The sequence below is a fragment of the Aquila chrysaetos genome, chromosome 4 (genome assembly GCF_900496995.4).
Source record: "Aquila chrysaetos chrysaetos chromosome 4, bAquChr1.4, whole genome shotgun sequence".
NCBI lineage: Eukaryota > Metazoa > Chordata > Aves > Accipitriformes > Accipitridae > Aquila > Aquila chrysaetos.
This window is the reverse complement of record NC_044007.1, coordinates 28,970,723-28,988,413: the sequence shown is the minus strand read 5'-3', so window position 1 is coordinate 28,988,413 and position 17,691 is coordinate 28,970,723. Positions and strand designations below refer to the sequence as shown.

At 35.1% G+C, this 17,691-nt stretch overlaps 1 protein-coding gene across 2 annotated transcripts in view; it reads right to left on the bottom strand.

The window, feature by feature from the left end:
• Window positions 1-17,691, bottom strand: part of MMP16 (matrix metallopeptidase 16) — a 188,546-nt gene that overhangs the window by 12,172 nt on the left and 158,683 nt on the right. Inside the window, exons 8-10 of one of the 2 annotated variants that reach the window (XM_030012193.2) lie at window positions 17,168-17,306; window positions 8,213-8,363; window positions 3,884-3,999 (exon numbers count right to left, since the gene is read on the bottom strand). In XM_030012193.2, the coding sequence (XP_029868053.1) occupies window positions 3,884-3,999; window positions 8,213-8,363; window positions 17,168-17,306 (406 nt within the window). Of the gene's footprint in view, window positions 1-3,883; window positions 4,000-8,073; window positions 8,130-8,212; window positions 8,364-17,167; window positions 17,307-17,691 lie in introns of those variants that run through there. The other variant, XM_030012194.1, reaches the window with a different exon arrangement.

The window sequence follows — 17,691 nt, the reverse complement described above, 5'->3', positions numbered from 1 at the left end:
ATGGGTGAACTTCCTTCTACTGTTTATACACTGAATGCAAACAGTTGGATTTTTCTTTATCTTCACTTTATAGACCTCAGCTTATTTCCTGAAGTACTAAAGGCCACTAAGAATACTAAGATAGATTGGGCACTATTTGTCATTTTAACAATGCTTCCTGAAAAGAGTGGTAACTGGGCCATCTGGAGATAATACTAGTAATCGCCTATTCAAACAGCAGTTAGTTTCTTTCAATTCTAAAAAAAATTACTTGATAGTATATTTTGTAGCTCCAACTGTAAAAAATCTTCATCATCTACTGCCACTTTTCAGAATATTTAGAATATTTGAACATTCTTCTACATAGCTATTTATGTAATTTTAATGCCCTTCCCAGCCACTGAAAAGGTACTACTTTTCCTTTCCTTTATCCCTTGCAGTTTTATTATCTGAGAATGTGTTAGTGTATCCACACAAAGGTATAATACTGCTTAAAAAGAAAAAAGACAAGGAAAGCACTGCACTATATCAAAACAGTACTTAGCAGGCTTGTTCACAAAATGCCTTCTATTCTGATTGGAACAAAACAAAGAAAAGGACTCTAATTCTTTAAATATGATGAAGTTTTAAAATTTTAGCATATATAAAGTTCCTTAAAGCAATCTGTAGTTTAAACAAAAAAATAATACCAAATGCAAAATTTCAGTATTTTGAGCCACAGGTTACCCTATTGGCATTTCATATAACAATGTGTATGTAAGAAAGCACTGTACATACCGGCCCTGGATAAATATTTCAAGCGTGAGAATTTGATATATTATCTCTATCAATATTCTAAAACATATATGGAGACCATATACAGATATGACATCTCTAAATCTATATTCTTACATATATACGGAATACGTACACATATACACCAGGGGTACATATAAGTCAGAATACTGACATTAGTTAGTATTTATTGTTGTTATTGTACATTGAAATATCAAATTAAAACTGTTAAAATCAAAGCGGCAAAGGAATCACCAGGCCCTATAGCTCCAGTAAAAATTCTTCAATTGGAGCATATTTTCCACTGGAAAACTCTGAAGGTAGTTTAAACTTTTCTGCCATTTTGCTGAGGCAGGAAGCAGGAAAACAGTAACAGCTGAAGGATGGAAGTTACCAGCAGAAAAGGGTAGTTCTAAGAGACTGAGTAGTTTTACTGCTTTTCATAGCAGAACAAGTGACCTCGTACAACTGTTGAAAGTGATTTCATCTAATCTGCTTGACTTGTTGAGCCTGCTTTGGGAGCTGCTCCTTACAATTTTCCAGTTGCTAGCCACTGGGAGTAGTGAGCGCCATGCCTGACCCAAACAGCATGGAAGGGCTTAGCAGTCACTAACATGTCAAATAGAAACTCAGATTAGGAGTGGTAGTAAGCACACAACGCAAAAAAATCTCAATGGGCTAACAAAGTAGACTACCTTTTCTATTTTTTCTCTTTAAATATTGCCCCACCATCCACTTTAGCAGAATTCCTAGCTGAGAGGTGAGATTTTCTATGCTGCTCTGAAGGCAGAAAGAAAGACTTCTCCAATCTGGAGAACTTTGTGTGATCTCAGATTCCATGGAGCAACAGAAAGGAAATTTCTTCTTCACCTCCTCCTAAGAGTTTCTACCACGGTGTTAGAAACCAAATCACAATATGGGAAGTAGCAGGGAGAGTTTCAAAGATGTTACCTGTACCTTACCAATCTTCTAGGACACCAAGTCAGGATGCTGACTAGAGTAAGAAATTGTTTTTATCATCTTTCCCAAGCCTCTTACTGCAAGATTACCCAAAATTTTTGTGGAAAGTGAAGGAAACCCCTTTATGATCAGACTTATTGCAGGTGTTCATTTCCTCCATGGTTCATGGTTTACACAATAGAAAGACAAGGGAAAGAAAAAAGTATTCTTTAAAATGAAATGGATTAACTGAAAAACATGCTTTCAGATGTTCCCTTATGAAGCCATGTAGTAAAACTTCCTTGTCAACTGTGCTTCTGCCCAAAGAAAGGAAAAGTTTCAGGCAAAACGTAATCAACTTCTTTCCAGCTAAGCTGCGGTACTTCTTATTTGTATCTGTTTTTGTTTCTTTCTCTCCTCATACAAAAAACAGCGGAGTTTTGAACTGTTTCTTAAGATATCTTTTTTCCTGATTTCAGGGAAAATGTCTTAGTGGTCTTCTCGGGAACTTTATGGTGTCATTTTCAGTCCCTCTTTCTGCCCTGGGGCCCTTTTCGGCTTTCTGAGAAGCCCAAGAATGCCTTCTTTCCCTTCCCCTCCTCCATGATCTCATGTCATGTTTTACCACCCTCCTCATTCAAAGAGTCAGACAGACTATCAAAGCCACTGGGTTAAAAAAGAGAAGTGGCTTTAATGTAACGAAGAGTCTTTCTTGCCTTAGGAATGAGTACTCTGCCTCTGCAGTATTTTCAAACCCACTGGTCCGAATGTTACAGTAAGATAATTTTCATTTGTAATGAGACACACATATACCTGAGCTCAGTACAGAAAACTTATTATGGGGAATGCAATCAAGGTAAGAAAAAACCCCAAACACATACATACATACATATATATTATATATATATGTTAAATTCCTTTTGGATGTAAATCTTTAAAAATATGCTTAAAAATTAATGAAGGGGAGAAAGCAGAAGTTACATCCATTATGTTTGTGCATACATACTATTTGTGCCCATTTCCACATGTATGTGTATTTACAAACAGTTAGTTATTGAGTGTGATGTATGTAGAATATCATCTTGACTGACCTACTTTCCAGTTAAAAACAAAACAAAACAAATAAAAACAAATAAAAACAACACAAAAAAATCCAGTCTAGCCAAAAGGCCAGAATCCAGAGAGGGTTTCTGCTTCTGGATAAAACAGAGACAAAGCAAGGAAGCAATTAAACATATTTCTGAAAAAAAAACCCCAAACATTTCCATGGCAAATTACTTAATCAAGAGGTTGAAATAAGAGACTGAAATGGTTTATACAAGTAAAGACATCTTTTTATCTGCTTATTAAAAGGAAATTAAAATAATAGGGCAATATATATGTGTGCTGTCTGTGAGGCAAACAGAATAAACTCAGAACCTACTAATAAATGTCATAAATGCCATACAACAATTCTCCAACAATGATAAATGACAACAAATGAATATTTTTATTCCCATCAAAGGGATCTAAACTCTGTGCAGCTGAGGGCTCTGTTGGCAGCCCGCCAGCAGCCCCTGGGTAGCACGGAATTCTCATAACATGGACGAGATTTTGGCTGCTCTCATTCAATTGGAGGTGTGGCCAGCTGAGATTCTAGGCTCCTGTATGCGATGATGCATCTTGATACAGGTAATAGCATTTCATACTAACATCCCTGTCATATGCATTTCTGCATCATGGGCTTACAACATCTTTGATTTACATAGATTCCTAGGGATATTTCTGCCTAGAAAAAGATTTTGCTTCCCTTTTCTAGTTGTTCAGAATGAAAGTAAGACCTTCTAAGCTGTTTAAACAGCCAACATCTTGACAATTCAAATAGAGATATACTATGTTTAGGAAGCTTGTTTTAAGAGGTACTATAATTTAGCAGAGAACAAAAATAATTAAGTGAATTAAGACACAAGGGAAAAAAGAATGGAAATTAAGGTTTATAATGCTAAATTTGAAAGATTTTTCTCCATTGTGTTAAAATGTACATGCAAACAAAGAGCCATTTTCACAACAGCAAGTTCTACAGCAGGAAATACTCTGTTCATAAATCAAGAATTCCTTCACTACTTAACCTGAATAGTCAATCACCCCTCTACTACTCTATCTTACATAAAGGGTGTTAGTAAATCTTTAAAACAGGAATGTGTTTGCATACCATTTTCTTTGTGGACAAAGGCTCCCTGAGGAGATTCTGGGATACCTTTCCAAATTGTGATTGGTTTGGGATAACCAGGATCCATGGATCTCATTTCTTCACTGTACCTCCAGTACCTGAATTTTTTTTTAAAGGACAAAAAAAAAGAAAAGAAAAAAGCATTTATAAGATAGCAGATGAGTAACTACATATTTTTTTCCTTGTAATGTTTGCTACATTCATTAGCCACAAATGGGAATACTTGACTTCTTTTCTTTGAACATACTACTTGCTGACTGGACAATTGTTTCATGTAAGCAGAAAGAAGATAAAAGGTTTTTGCACTTTGACAACTAAATCAGCATGCATCTCACTTATAATCATAGCAATTCTGATGCCCACGACTTCTGCACAGTGACACAGACAGATGCAACATATGAAAAAAAGATACATTAATGTTTTAGGTAACATTTTAACCACGGAAATGACAGTAGATTCAGATTAAAATGCTCCCAGCAATCTTAATTTAACTCCTTATATGTATGGATTACAGTAGCTTTTCATTTCACTATCATTAAATAGTGTAATACAAAATCCAACCTGCTTTTGTGCCTTTCTGCCAGACAGCCCTTCTCCAATTTAAAAAGCGTCAGCATGAAAATCCTATACAACCTGAACATGTAAAAAGTATTTACATTTGTGATTTTATTTACACTTACAGATAATGTTGATAATAGCTTTGTCCTTATGCAGTTGGCTAAATTGCTATGCATATCTTCATATAAGAATTAACATACTGTACCTCTAGTAACTCTGTGTATCCTGATACAATATTTGGGTGGGTCATTTCATATTTTGGTTGGCTCCACTAATTTAGAGGATAACAATTTAGAGCATAGTTTTCTTGGAGAATTTTTTTTTTTCAAAATCAGTTTTATTCATGTGAAAAATTACGTAAAAAGGCAGCCACTCACCATTTCAGGACATCAAGAGCCTGAGAATATATCACTTTAATCAATAATCTGGTCACTGCTAAAAACCTGACCCTTTTTCTAATTTGAATTCATTTGACTTCACCTTTTAGAAATCCTTGTTATGATCATTCCTGATATATTAAAGAGTCCTTAAGTGCATGATATTTTGTCCCTCGGAAGGTACTCAGACACTCTAGCTGATTCACATCTTAATCTTTTTTAAAAACAAAATGGTCTAAACTCCTCTGTATTTCTCCCTGCAGGGCATTTCTCTGCCTTTAAACTTTCAATGAAATTAAAAGGTGGCAGATTTCAAGTGGGTTAAGAGTTGGCATGTTACATTAAAAAAATTTGTATTTATTTTTTCTTTCTTATGCATAAATTATTTTTATAGCCTGATTTCTTAAGCTAGTCACATATGCATCAGTAACCAGCCAACAAAGGAGTGCTCTTTATTTTGAAATCTAACATCTTTCAGAGTTTACACAGAGAAAGAAACAACATGTAGAAGTAGTAAACAAAGCTCTGACATCAATACTATTGCAACCAGTTCTTGCTCATCTTTTGACTCTGCATTTCTTCATCCTTAGTTTGCATTTTCTCTTTTCAGATTTGCCTGTTCTCTCTTTCTCGCTATTTCTTTATTCTCACTCTTTGCTGAGCTTAGTATTCTATTTTCTAATCTCCATTTCTTTATCAACCATCTTACCTTTTCCTCTATCCCTCTTTCCCAAATGCTATTTCCTTCCTGCATACTTCCATTCATTTTCCTTTTTTCTCTTCCAACCTTTTCGAGCTCCTTTTACTAACCTCTGCGGTTTTGCACTAGGCTGCATGATGGAAAAGTCCTATAGGACTTTCAAAAATATAAGTTGTCATTAAAAAACCAAGTCTTTGAGGACACACCCAATGCACACTAAAAAGTCCCCAAACTGTTGTATTTTCAGCATTGAAGAGAAATGCTATGAGGGAAGGACTGATCATGATACTATTTTGGCAATCTGTGCTGGAATAATGAGCACGTCTACAGGGTAAGAAAAAGCCTAGCCCTGATTCTCCTTGGTATGCCAAATATACAAAAATGAGTCACACCAGAGAGGGGCATAAACAAGGCCATGTGTCAAGAAGTGCAACAAACCTGTTATCATCTTGTCCTACACTACTCAATTCTGGTAGGAGAGGAATGAGAGAGGGCAAAATGTTTTCTGTAGTCATCTTTTGTTCCTTCTTTAGCTTTCATACAATTATTTGGAAGAATTATCTTTAGTGTTTAAATGGATCATTTCAAATATTAATAATAATGATCCATACATGAGCTGCTTTAGACATATGAGTATTACAATACCATTTACTATTAGGACTTTTAAATCTTCTTACTGGTTTGTTTTTTCCTTTTTTTTTTTTTTCATTTTATAGCTGATACTTGATGCTTTGTATTCTATTGCTCTAATTTTTGTATGTATACCACTGTTCTGGGACATTTAACTCTGTCTAGATTCTGCCCTAGAGCTCCTTAACTACAGTTTACTGTCAAAACGAAGTAAGTATGCAGGTCCTTGAGTTACATAAGGAGGAACATACTTTATTATTTTGACACTGGCATAAGTTTTTGGTTCCCTTTCATTCCTACCTCCTGCCACTGAGAAGCCACATTTATGTTACACCTTCTTTAGGAAAAGATCCACCCCTATAGTAGACTTATACATACTGCTACCAACTAGCAGGAGAATTCAACTCTAACTTTACATTAAGAATAAATTGTGAAATAAACAATACACATTTAGAAACTTAGTGGTATATGGGTTTATTCCCACTGGTGATCAATATCCTGTAATAGCTCAATTATCTCTGCAAGGCTCATGTTGTTCGATCTTCTAACATACTGTATTGCATTTATATCCTGCTGAGTTTCATTGCACTTGTTTGTTAGCTCTAAGTAGCAACTTCTCTGTCAATAGATGTTTTCTGTGATATTTCTTTTTGTCTTCTGTTATTACCACTAGTGTTTTAGGAAAGTCTTGACTATAAGTAACTGCTTGTGCATGGAAATATAAAAGGACACTGCTGAATAAAGTCTAAAGGAAATAGAGGTCACATAAGATTCCTACTGTACATATCTTCCCAGGGGTGTGGAGGTGGCAAATTATTACCTGAAAATGAACCTACTTTTTAAAAAAAATTTATTCAACCATGGGAAGGAAATTATTTGGGTGGCTTTATTCTTCACTGTGGAAACTGATTGCTTGAAAGGATACCTGGTTTTCAAACACCGCAAAAATTTTACTTAGTTATCTACTTTTCTCATCATGAGTGTTGGAGAATTATTTTATATTTTTTTCTAGAAAAAAAGCTTTAACAATAAAATTGGTTGTGGCAAACTGTAGTGCAATATTACAGTACTGCTAAAAAATGATCAGTTGTAGTGTGTTAAACATATTCTATGATGTGCATTAAATTAATTTCTTAAGTGAGCCATGAATACTATTAGTGTCTTAGAATCCTAAGTACCACACAGTAACAACAGCAGTCATCATATTTTTAATAATACTAATACAAACATTACAATTATTAATAAAGAATAGTTTGTCTCTGAGCACTCAGAATTTGCACAGCTATACATCAATCAACAAACATAGTAACATCCTGAGAACCTGTAAAATCTATTATTCAGATAACTTGATGGGTTTCACAAATTAATGAGTTCTGATATCTCTATAAAGCAGACAAATATTCTTTCCCTTATTTTTACAGACAGGGAAATGAAGACACAGGGACACTAAGTGAATAGTGCAAGTCTCTTTCAGGACTGGAAAATAACTCAGATTTTAGAGTTCTTTTCTGTTCTTTATTAATCATAAAAATAAGTGTCCCTTCTGAAGGGAACTGTAAGATTTATTTAAAAAGAATTCCCAGGGAACTGCTCGAATTGTTCTCTAGCATCCTGGTTTAGCTGTCATTTCCCTTTCTTACCTCATTTTTAAATAGTAGCAGAGAAGTCATTTTCACTGACCTTAAAAAGCTTTGGATCATGCCTTGCCTGTTTATGCGCTAGGGTTTAGAAATGTGATTAAAAAGGAGCAGGTAAGAGTGTACATAACCACATTACTTTGAATATTTAAGTTTAAATTTGCCACAACTGTGACTTGCCTGTTGACTTCTAAAATGTAACTGTTCCACTGGATTCATTTCAGTATATTCACACAAATATAATTTAGGTTATAAGAAATGTGAAAACAGTATGCAGGAGGAGTTAATTTCATCCACAGAAATGAACTGTTTAAGTGGCTTGACTTCTTCTTTTGAGAAATAGAGGAAAAGATTAGCACGCTTAGCTGATATGCACCGAATCGCTTCCTTGCAGAATTCCTATACCGACCTATCTCCTTTGAAGAAGTAGGTTTTCCCAACATCTTCCCACCAAATTGCTGAATCAATGCCATGGGAAGGAATTCCGCTTCCAAGTGTTACCAAATCATGAGGATAACCTGGCTGGAGAGTAGTGTCCTTGAAAACCCAGAACTTGTTACCTGTACAAAAGCATATATATACACATACATATATGTGTGTTAGTCTTCAGTACTGTCAGTATTAATATTAATATACTCCTAAGAAATAAGAAAGACTCCCAAAGGGCTATAGTGGTTCTGCCAAACACAATGAGATGAAAAACATTCCATCACTGCAGATAATGCAAAATTAAATATGCCTTACAGATACCTTGCATTTATAAAGCACCTTTCATTCAATAAGGCCAGAGAATATTTTGATATCAACTATATAGGGATCAAACCCAGAATGAAATGAAGTCATCTCAAAGGGCTCTGCGGTTGATAATGTAATACATTTACAGCAATACTACACAACAGATTTACATTTCATGAGGAAAGAAGAGTGAATTTTAAGACAAAATGAGGTAAGAAAACATAAATAAATAAAAAATGGAAAGTCCTATCCTCACAAAGACCATATAATTTTATTACCTGTACTCTCCTTCTCCTCAAGAAGTTAAATTACTTATGAAGGATGAACAGATTATTTCTGAAATTACCATAGAATTTAAAATATTTTTTTAATCATATTTTCTTTAGTGTGGCCTAAAGACAGCAAACTAAGGTTCTGAAGTCCCACAGGTGAAAACCTTGTGTTTCTGAAATTAATGGGGGGTTGCCTTTAGTACCAGTGGCAGTAAGATTTAACCTTTGGTTGTGGGTGACGAATCATTCAAAACCACCCAATTGACCTACTACATGCTGATAATACAAGGTAGTCGTACAACTCTGACTGGTGTTAGCACAGTGTCTACACAAATCTCAGGTTACCTAAACTGGCTTAAATATGAATAATAGCCATAACTATTTGGTTCCTTAACTAGCCATAACTAGTGCCTCCTGGACAGCAATGCTCCGTGGTTGAAACCCTACTGTTGCAGTTACTAGCTAAATATATTGTCTATATAGGGGTATGCTTGTCTACAGGAGCAGCAGTTGCACCAGTGTTTTGTAGTATAGCCCCCCTGTACCTGTTTTTGGGGAGGATGCTTCCTGTGCTCTCTCTTGTAACTGGGTATCATACCTCACCAGCCCACAACTCCAGTTTCCCAGCTTCAGTTTACTCTACCTTCCTAGCCAAGCTCTTCTTCCTCACTGAACACTTCCACAATTATGTCAGCTGGTTCATCATGTCATATTAAGCCTTTAGTCTAACACTTTCCCCAATAATTGTGTCAACCTCCAGACTCTGTGTTCTCAACATACTGTGCCTCCTGTCCTATTCTTGCAACTGTCTTCTCCTTTTTACTCTTTTGCTTTCTTCTAATTCTTCTTCAAAATACACTTCTCACCTGTGTCTTTTCAATAGAGACTTCTCTTTCAAACACAGACAGGTCCGGCTGAAAAAAGGGAATAAAGATCCTCATATGCTCCCTAGAAATAGGGAAGAGGGAGCATAATTTGCATTTTAGTACTTATCTGAAGAGCTTGCTTTGAGGCCTGTCTTCTCTTTGCATTATGTCATCTATGCCACAGGGACACTCTTTCTGAGCTAGACTATATGCTCCATTGTGTAGGAACCATGTGTTTATTTTCTCTTCAAAGCACTACCTCCATCTGTGTTTCCAAAAAGCATTACTATTTTTATTAAAAATAACACTGAAGGAGAAGATACTCTTTGATATCATGTAGACCGTTCTGAGTTACATCACATAAAGGTCTAGAGAAGACCCATGAATGTATGTATTGAATTAGCCTATTGGATACTGCAATTTGGTCTATCCATTGTTATTTATGATGTTGATATTTAAAATATAAGCAGAAAAGTTTGAAAATATATTTTGCTCAAACACATTTGGAAAGAGATCCTAAGAGATAAAATCATGGCTGTTCATACTAGCCACTGTACTTAGCTGTAAGGCTAGCCAGGTTGTTACACAGACTTAGGAGGTTAAGACACTGTGCTGCATAAATATTTTATAAGGAAATGTAATATTACCCCAAAGATCTAGGATCAGGTGTATGCCAGAGTCACCAAGAGGGAAAATCCAGAGAGCTGTTTTGCAGTTGGTTTTATATTTTAGCTATCCCTCAGTGGTATTAAATGTTTGTTTAAAGGGAGGGTTTTTTTAGTCTCCCTGTTTGTACTGTAGTGATTTAAAGCATGTTTTCATTTTATCACAGTTTTAATTAGGAGAGGGAATATAGTTTCAGTCCCTCCCATGCTGGGTTTCCAGAGTAAATTTTTTATCAGCTTCGTTATAGCTGCTTGTCACCCACTTCCAAGCACAGACACTACAGTTTGCTCAACAGATCCATCTTCTCCCCCCTGCCAGTTGAAGGAAGAAAGGGTTCAGAGAATGAGTATGTACAGAGCCATTTGAAGTACTGAAAATAAAAGAGACACAGAGATCTATGAAGAACAGTCATAGAAAGCTGAGGTCTGTGTTGACCTGGGATTAAGGTCTGTGCTAACCTGACATTTACCTTTACTGAGATTCCTTACAAAATTCACTTATAGGGTTTGATCATGACAGGGGTGAGCATCTTCAGTCATTCACTGTCCCTCCTCCGATGTGGTTTATCCTTTTGCCAATTCACATGACCAGACGCAGAAGGCTTCAGATGGTAATGGCAGTTTCAAATGCAATGATAAGAGAAGTCATGTGTTTTGGACCTTACTAGTTGGTACTTATGGTGTGAACAACAGATGGCATCCAGTGAATGATACTGAGCCAGCTCATTTCTGTTTCAGAAGATCATTCAAAATGACAGCTGTTGCACAGCATTGAGAGGCATATGCTGTGATGTATGTAATGCCATTACCTTTCTCTGTGCCTCACAAGGAAGAAAAGTAACAGCAATTGTTAGGAATAGATCATTATAAGCCATACCCAACGAGTCAAATTTAGCTATTAACAAGATCAGGTCATAAACAATGGTTGAGTACACACCATTATAAGTGACAGCACCACTGAGACAGGTATTTGTTGCATATTGAGATATACTGAAGTAGAAGGAAAGTGTAGATGTGGGAACACAAGACTTAAGAAACTAAATTCTTCTTCACATAATTTCTTACTAAGAAAAAAGTTCTTTCTGGGTAAATAGAGAAAAGGTAAATTTAACTGTATTTTATGGAGACAGTAGGGCATTGAGAGCTCTAACATATGTGGGCAAGACTTCTATTGATTCTAACTAGAGGGAATTGTATTTAACATTTGCTTTGGAAGACGTATTTAGTCTGCTACAACTGTGTTGATTGTTAATGGGAAGGACTGTATATAAGAAATCCAAATGTTCCGTCTGGCTGACAGTTTTCACTTTGAGGTTTGTTTGTTTGTTTGTTTCAGGTGGTTTTAGGTGGTTTGTTGTTGGTTTTGTTGTTTGGTTTGTTTGTTTTTTTCTGTTTACCTTCTGTCCCTCAGCTGGAGGAAAGTGGGTGGCTGTTGATCAGAGCATTTCCAAAAAGTCAGAAAAAATGAGAAGTTTTCAAACTCAGAACCAAATACTAGGAGGGTTTAAAGCTAAAATTCAGTGCAAAATATGCCTGACTGTGATGAGAATTAGCTCCTTTTTTTTTCTAACTTGTATTTATGTATCTTAAAATGTATTAAAAATGAATGCTTAAGTCAGTATGCTTTCATTTGGCTCACATTCCACTTCCAAAAGTAAATAGTCAATACACTTCATTAATTGTGATTATAATGGAAATAAAGAATATATGACAAAACTAGAATAGTTATAGTTTGATCCTTCTTATAGATAACTAATGCTTGTTCAGAGTCCTAACCTATGCCCTTGGGAGAAATCACCACTGTATTTATTTTACAAAGTTGTTTTTTAAGGTCTGGTTGGTGGGTTTGTTATTCTCACAGACAATAAAGCACCACATGTTTCATGAAGACTGGCCAACCTTCAGAATGTTTCATCTCTCTGCTTTTATTCCCTTATGTAAGATCTAATATAATAACAAGCAGAATGGTAAGGTCACAAGCTGAGAATGAAGCAAGTGATAAAAAAGTCAAAATGTCTTACTTTTTGCAATAATGCTTTGTTAAATATCATCACTGTAGGGAAACAATTGAGAAGGATGAACTGTGACTGCAGTTATTTGAAGTCTCTCAACATCTGTCTTTGACATTCTAAAAAAAATATTGGGAAAAAAAGGGTATCTGTATTGCTATGCTTCACTGAAAATATTGAATATTTAACTCCAGATATTCTTCAGACTATTTAACTACCTACTGACTACTGCAAACAATTATGCAGGTTTTAGCAACTGTAATTCTTCCTTTATAGAACCAGAATGCTGAATAGTTGTGCTCCTGGGCTGTCAGCAACCAAGTTTTTTGTTCATGTTATATGCAGTTATGATATGTGTGTAGTGCAAGACCTGTGTGGGATATAGCATATAATCATTGTAAGTGTTACAGTGGTGAGACAAATTCTCAAAACCCTTAGGAATTATATTCAATTGAAACCACTTAAAATTTTAATATTTAATTCTAAAGATTTTTTTTCTCCAGGTCACCCTTGCTCTTAATTTTGGTCTTTCAAGCCAGAATCAAGTGTCTTCTTACTAGTATCCCCAAATTACTATTCATGCTTCTTTTTTTCTCATTCTCTATTTCCCACATTAAGTTTCTGTTATTTCTCTGCTCCATGATCTAATGCTATAGTAAATCTATTTTTCAAAATAAAACTGTCAAGCAGTGGGATAAGTGCAGTTGAAAGTTATGATGGTGGCACTGGTAGTACGGGTTTTACAGCAGCCTTTCTATTGCTACATTTGGTTTACCATAACGTTCAAAAGCGCAGATGGCTTGACAATTTCATTTTTAGCACTATATAAATTCCCACAGGTACACAGAATAAATTTTACTATTCACATTTCCTCATTAAAAAAAAAAAAAAAGAAAAACGTATCATTCTGGTGCCATCTTCTTATTATGGACACCAGCAGTGAATAATAATAAGAATGTAAACAGCTGCTTTTTATAAGCAGCCATCCACCAAATTGCTAGGTACTTTATGAGCATTACAAGGCACAAGGAGGCAGGCCAAGTATCTTAAGCCACCCAAAACAAGCAAGCATCACTTTGCACTACAAGCACGCTACTGAATTTTTACAATTGTTTTTCCTTGTGTAAATAAATACTAGTAAAAAAAAAAAAAAAAAAGGAAATAAAAGTTAAAATAGTAAATGGTAAAATTTAAAAAAATATAAAAAACAATGATATTTCAAAACCAAAGAAGAAACTTGATCCAACAGTCTTGAATTTGACTCAGCTTGATTTTCTATAGATATCTAACACATTATGCGTGATCTCACAGGCTCCTCAAGTATTCTCAGGAGAGTAATGTTAAATAGGTATAAATATACTGATAGATGTTATTAGCACAATTTAAGAATAATTACATTTCTCATAGCAAAAACATAGGCTATGAAGACATTTCAAAAGTTCATAAATAAATGTTCCATCCTGAGCTGCTATTTTATATCATTTGCAGATGGCTCATATTTCAAAACATAGCTCCCATTTAAAAAAAAATGTTAGTTTTAAAATACTTTTATACCTTTACTAATCTATATTTCTATTACTGTAAAGAAGAAATCTACTAATATCATGAATCCAACTGTATACACAAAGGGAGGAAAAATCGAATGCTAATAAAAAAAAGTAATAAAGAACTAAACGTGTTTTATAATTTAAATCAACTGTTTCAAATTTGATGTTTGCTGTCGTGAAAGACAAGGATTGAAACAAATCAAATAGAGCATAGATTATTGAAAATAAATGAGATTTGTGGATTTCTAAAGAGATAAATGAGTGTTTCAATCCACGATGGTTCACAAGGTCTATCCTGAGTGCATATTAAAAATGTCACTGGCTTAACTAAATATCGTTTATCCCAAACTTATGACAGTGTAGGCATGTAAGGAGAAGCAAGGTGGCAATTAGTCACTAGCAATCACAGATGAGTGAATTGGCTTACTCCTTTCTTCACCTTCCTCAGAGAGTAGAGATACTGCTCCACAAGTATGATAGCAGGAGTGAAAACCAGTCAGTCACAGGAGGTCCCATTTCACACTAGTAAAAAAGCCTCCAAAGCGACTGAAAGAGCGCAATAGAGATACAAGGTGTGCCTGGAACCTTCCTTTGAGCATCTACAGATGAAGTAGTGGCTGTTCTGAAGGGAGGATATTTACACACTGACCTGTTTCTCCACCACACACCAGAGATTCAAGACTCTATACCTTACAGGACATTAGATGTTACTGATACTTTGAGAATAAGTTTTGGAGACTTTATTTTAAAATCTGCAAGTAAATGCTGTCTTCACTCAAACACCATGCTTTTCTACTGTGAAGAACTAACTGGTCTTAAAATGAAGTGATCTGGAAAATGTTTTCTGAGAGGAGCCCATAGTGACATTATTCCTGTTCAAGCTCTGTGATAGCACTCACTCCATCTTTTCTATTTTTTCTCTGAATAATGGACATAAATGTTGGCTTAGACATGTGCTTTGTGAACACATCTGTATGCCAGACTTCAGATTTAAACCTCCTTCTAGAACTTACCTGGTTTGACCACTTTTAGATTGGTAAAGCACACTACTTGGATAACGTTCTACTTGCTCAGCATCTTAGCAACAATCAACTTGTTTATTTCTAGCACCTTTGGGAGGAAGACATATACTCTTTTCCCAGGAAGAAATTTTGTGAGGGAATGGAAGAAATGAGACAATGATTTTTACCTACATTCTATTTATATACACCCCTGCAATCATGTTCCATAAGGCAGCGGAGACCCTTGGTTAACAGGAATTTTCGAGGACAAACATACAAAAGACTCAGCTGAGCCTATTGATTCTGTGGCAGTGGAAAAACATGAATTACACTGATAGACAAACACCATCAGGTAGATATTGGAAATCATGAAGAGGAAGTGGCAGAGAAGCAAAAAATCAGAAAAAATCACACAAGGAAACACGAGGACTTTTGACCTTGGCAAACAAAGGGACAACACAAATGTCACTGGAAAAATAATGGAAGGAACTTTGAAAAGAAAGCAGGTGTAAAAATACCTGCAACAGAAAATCCAAGTATCATATGATATCAGCTAGAAAGCATAAAACTACCTGGTCTGATATCAGGAAGCATAAGCTAGGAATGATGAGGAAGGAAAAGAACACAATATTCTGACTTCTAAGAGCACAATCCTGCTGCTTCTGCTTGCTTTAATTAATCCTGATTATTTAATTTCCCAGGTAGAAAATAGAGGAGCTCCTCTCCTCCTTCTGTTTTTTGTTATCTATAACCTACAAAGTACTGAATCAGCCCATTCACCTAAGACCTAACAGGAGTCAGTCAGCACTGGGTGAAGAGTTAAATAATGATAAAACATATTTTGAGGTCACTGTGAAGGAAAAGAAAGCAGGTATAAAACTAAGGCTGATCATTTCTCTCTGAAGCTCAGGTAATGGATCCCAGCATTATCAAGATAGAAGTCTGGAATGCACAGGGTAGTTCCTTTGCTCTATGTAGCAGAGATGAGCAAAGGAGTATCTACAGAATAATATTTGTTTCCTCCCATGTCCCATGGACCCAAAAATCAAGCAGAGGGATGAAGATTTGGAGATATCTTGATCATGATTCCTGATCTGATCAACTTCCCAGAGTTTATGACATGAAGTTTATTTTATGGCAACAGAAGTAAAATCATATGCTGTACTGAAGTCATGTAAATAGAAAATGTACTATATGAAATGTAATTTTCCTTACAATTCACACAAAAAATACAATTTCCCTATTAGTAAAACATAAACTTCATCTTCATTGTACTGTTACGCAGTGTTTCTGCATGTTATTAAACATTTTTCATTTAGCATTCCCAAGATGACAATGTTTCCATAGTGAATGAAATATTTCTATCTCCTTGTTAATGATTCCACTTGTAAAAATGAATTCATTTTTTGATATAGGAACTTAAAAAAAAAAAAAATTCTACTTTTTTGTAATAAGTTAACAAGTGAATCACTCACAAAACTAATTAGCTGAATAATTTTTTACATATCTATTCAGTTTCTTCTTTCTTCTCCCAAATTATTATCTTATAAAACATACTTTATATGGTTTTCACTCTCTTGTTGCTAAATGGGTATTTATTTAACATATAGGATAATTTTCTCATTAAATCTGAATTAGATATATGTTCAAGAACTTTAATTTTAAAGAATGGCTGATGCCTGGAGTGAAACTTTGGAAAGAATGATTAGCAACAATTCAATCCATACAACATATTTTCTGGAGTTTATGCTTCTTTAAAAATACTAAATATACATCTATGAAAAAGATATTTATTTTTCCCACCTGAAACTCCTAACATCACAGTTCTCAGATGAAATAAGTACAGTGCAGTACAGTGAGATATATGTAGCACAGATGTTATTTATATATATGCAAATTTCATTTGTAAAAAGGAAAAAGAGCAAAGAGAACCACAAAAAAAAAAAAAAGGAACTCTGTTCATTCTTGCTTCCTAATCCACATTTTTCAAAAAGGATTTCACGGTAGATCACTGCATTGCTATGTCTCTTATTTATACTTTCAAATTTTTACTGAATATGTAAGAGTAAATGATTTGATACTCTGAAATGTAATCATAAATTAAAGCTGTAGTTGCCAAAATGAGAAAACATAACTCATATACTCTTCATTTAGCTACCAATTTGCAACATGATTTACAAATCATTAGTAAAAAATAAGCAAGATATGTTCCAAGAAATCATCACAGCCAAAAGTATTACACAAAATCTTACTTTTCTTCTTTTCTTACCTTTAAAGAAGACAAAATTCCCCTCACTGTTTTCATAAACTGCATCAATGCTGGGAGGCAGTCCCCTCCAGAAGTAGGTAATCTGCATGGGGTATCCATCCATCACCCTGTTGTTTCTGACTCGCCAAAACCACTGATCCTGGAAAACAAATATATGTCTCTTACTATGCTTTGAGGCATTTATATGTGTTCAGTTGCTGTCTTGAAAATACTGAACAGCCTATCCTAGCATTTTTAGACCATGACCTTTCACTGTTTGCATAACTATATTTGCGTTTGCATTTGTGTCACGTCCACACATTACAAATGTGTCAGAACTAGTTGTTCCCTGAGGTGGGAATAAGCTACCCATGTGAATTGTGTGTTTGGTATAGATAGCCTTCGCAGAACATACAGCGTGCTGTATGAGATGACATAACTTGCTCAACATCATTCCTATAAGGGGCCCAACTTAAAATTTGTGGACTGACCACAAGTGCTTTTAGACCGAACCGTATGCATATGTGTAAGCCTAATATAATGGG